We start from the raw sequence: 3,422 nt of genomic DNA on the forward strand, positions 1-3,422 counted from the left end.
GGGCACCTCAGAAACAAGGAAGGACTGAATGTCCAAACTGAAGTCCCCTCTTCATCCTACAGGTAAATGTCTCAGTGAAATTTTACACCAGTGCTGGCACTGTCAGCATTGACACTGTACCTGCTTCATAAGTGAATGGAGGGTGCTAGTGTCCCTTGATGTCATGTCCAGGGCTAACTGATGCTCCAGGAAGCAACTGCAGTTTTGCAAAAAGGCGCTATCAGACATACAGCAGTCACCATCTTGGAAAAAAAAAAAAAAAATCCAGACATTCAATTGTCTGGGTAACCAGTGTTTGAAAAATCTTGTTATAGAAGACTGTAACTGTAACAAAGAACAGAATTGCTGCTTTTGGAGGAACAGGGAAAAGAGTTCAAAATGAATGAACACAACCCCTCAGTCCTAGTAACCTGTATGAAAAATCTGCCTCCTAATCCCAGAGAATTTCTAATCCACTAATAGAGAAACATATGTTCTATTTTAAGTTGAATATAGTTTAATAGATAGCTATAATTATGTCAACAGAATAAAGAACAGTATCAGCCAATATGTACTGTAAGTCAAGCAAGTTATTTATTTTTTCAGCAGTTGGAATATACAGCTGCTCGTATTTGTTAGTATTTCACATTCATCATTACATTTATTTGCTTACTTACAAATTGGTGTGAAGTGCCACTTCTCTTTTCTTCCCAGCCAAATAGATTACAAGCTGTAGATATCACAATTACTATACAGAAATATGAATTACACGTGAACTGGATACAGCGATGGGAAGGAGGGGAGAGAGAAGGAGTCGTTAACTGTTAAAGATATAGACCACGTTCTGCCGAGAAAGAGGATCTGAAGGCTTGGAAGTCTGTGCTGCGTGGTGTGTGCACAGTAATGTATCCATCTCGGTTTAATATTTGCCAGGTAAATCAAAAAGCCCTCTCAAGCTACAGCAGCATATAATCTCCTTGAATGTTTTTCTGAGCTCCTGACTCCGGAATGCATAGATAAGTGGATCGATGATGGAATTGCACATGATGAGGATGAGGTAAAAGTTAAAGTGGGACATGAAGCACACACAGTAAGGGTTGTAGGGGCAGGAGATGTAGAAGATCAGGTGCAGGAAAAATGGGGCCCAGCACACAACAAAAACTCCAATCAGGATGGTGAGAGTAATGGCCCCTTTCATGTTGGCCCCTTGGCGAATAGGGCCATTTCCTGGAAGAACTGCAATCTTTTTGATATGCATACGGGCCATCATGAACATGTGGACGTAGAGGGAGGCCATGAGAATGAGCATAGTGAAGAACATACTGATAAGGCAGATGATGACAACACTGCTGTCAGAGTAAACGATGAACAAAATGCCTGACACTGTGCAAGCAGCCCAGATGCATGTAATGATGACCCCTACGCGCTTCACCGTCATGATGTTATGGTACTGGAGGGCATAAAAGATAGTAAAATACCTGTCCACTGCTATTGAGAGGAGACTGCAAATTGATGCAAGCAGGGAACTGCAAATCACTGAGTCAATGACATTGTCAATGTTTATGGTAAAGCTCTGTGCGTCTGTGTCTGTGTTGTTTAGCAGCGTGATGACAATAGTTTCTGATCCGTTGGATACACTCACTAGCATGTCAGCCACCGCCAAGCTACAGATGAAGAAGTACATGGGCGAATGGAGGTTCTTGTTCTTGGCTATCGCCACAATGACCAAGACGTTCTCCAGCAAGCTGATGATGCCCAGAGTCACAAACACTTCTGGGGAAACAAAGAGTTGCTCATAGCAGCCTCCCGAGGAGTGGCCCTTGGTGTTCAGCTCACCGGCACCTCCGTGCGGTCCGTAGCTGTGGTTCCAGAAGTGGAGAGGCTGGAGTGTCCCACGCAGCTGGGTGAAATTCATCTTAGGGAGAGCTCCTTTCAGCCTCCTGCTTTTAAATCTGTCCTTTTTGCATCCCTTTGAAATCCTCCTTTGGTTTTTCAGTGGGGGAAGAAAAAAAAAAAAAAAAGTCAACACCAAGGCAGAACATAGTTCAGAACACTTTAACTGCTACTACAAAAGAAGGTTTCAAACTCAGAAATGCTGGTTTACTCTCTCACAGATGCCGTTTCTGACCATCATCACATTTACCCCAGTTATCTATGTCACTGAGTCCCAACAACCAGCTGTAAGTTTGCATCAGATTCTCCCATACATTCAGGTCCCATTTAGTTCACAGTTACACATTGCAGGGTTTTTTCCTTCCCTTCCATTAAGAGGGGTAAACAGAAAATGCTCAAGTGTCTGCTGCCGAGCAGAAACTAATTTCAAACTGCAAGCACCATTCTCGCTCTCAGACAGTGCATGCCGGCTGCCTGTTTTATGGTGTGTGGAGGAGAAAAATATCCAGGGGCACTCTCCGCCTCTGCTTTGCCTCCCAGCCAATGGGGCTCAGGAGCTGCGAAAAGTCGAGGGGCTGCTGCTTCTGAGTCTCTCTCAAACACCACACAGCACAGCTGATTCGGATGCAGCACCAGCTTCCAGGAGCCACAGGAAATCAGATGGGCTCTTGTAGATTTGTTTCACTTCTTGAACTTTTCAGAATAGTATTTTAATGCCTATTTTGTGGATTTTTAGTATCATCGATTTCTCTCCTTACGTCCACAACTGTACTAGCAATCCTACAAAATTCCCGCAGCTGCGCTGATGGCTTCTATTTTTAGACTGTGATTTACTCTTCCCTTCTGTGACACAAAGTTGCTCCACTTCGTATGTGTGGTAAATGGAAAATGGACTAGAAAGCAAGAGAATAGTCATTTCCTCTTGGCTCTCTCTTCCAGACTATCTATGCATTAACTTTTCTATGCCTTAATTATCCATTTGCAAGGTGTGGTGTGGAGAGGCTGCAAGCTTTCTAAGCTTGTTGTAATTATTATTATTATTATTATTATTATTTTTAATTTTAGAAATGGAGGCCATCTAAGGACCAAAAAGAGAGCAGGGCTACTCCTTGGGAAGCTTCTGTGAGTCACAAACAGCTCAGTAAAATGTCCTAAAGAAAATAGTTTTGCCCACATAATATCCCTCTTCGTCCTCTTATTTCCAGGAAGGAAAAGATGATAGAATTAATTGTAGCTGCCCTGTCATCATCAGAAATTAGGATGCTGGGCAGGAAAGAATAGTTAGAGTAGATGAAGGAAAGCATTGAGAGACAAAGTTGCAAACTGTGAGAAACATGGCTCATACACTGGTAATGACTCCAAGACATTGGAGTCCCAAGGGTGTCTCTGTGCTTACTTGACATGAGCTGAAAGTCAGCTTCTCTGCACTCCGCCAAGGAAAGCCCTCAAGACAGGGGAGGAAAAAATGCCAAATGAACACGAAGAGACAGAGACAAAAGCTATTTTGCTGTTTCCTCTTACAAGCACTGCAACTGAGAATTAAACTCCCA

At 43.0% G+C, this 3,422-nt stretch overlaps 1 protein-coding gene across 1 annotated transcript; it reads right to left on the bottom strand.

Moving 5' to 3' along the window:
* Positions 1-670: 670 nt before the first annotated feature.
* MC4R (melanocortin 4 receptor) lies at positions 671-1,894 on the bottom strand. Its single transcript, XM_013939897.1, has one exon. The coding sequence runs from the start codon at positions 1,892-1,894 to the stop codon at positions 899-901; it is 996 nt and encodes a 331-aa protein (XP_013795351.1). The 3' UTR covers positions 671-898.
* Between the last annotated feature and the right edge of the window lie 1,528 nt (positions 1,895-3,422).

Source organism: Apteryx mantelli, chromosome 2, assembly GCF_036417845.1.
Source record: "Apteryx mantelli isolate bAptMan1 chromosome 2, bAptMan1.hap1, whole genome shotgun sequence".
Lineage (NCBI taxonomy): Eukaryota > Metazoa > Chordata > Aves > Apterygiformes > Apterygidae > Apteryx > Apteryx mantelli.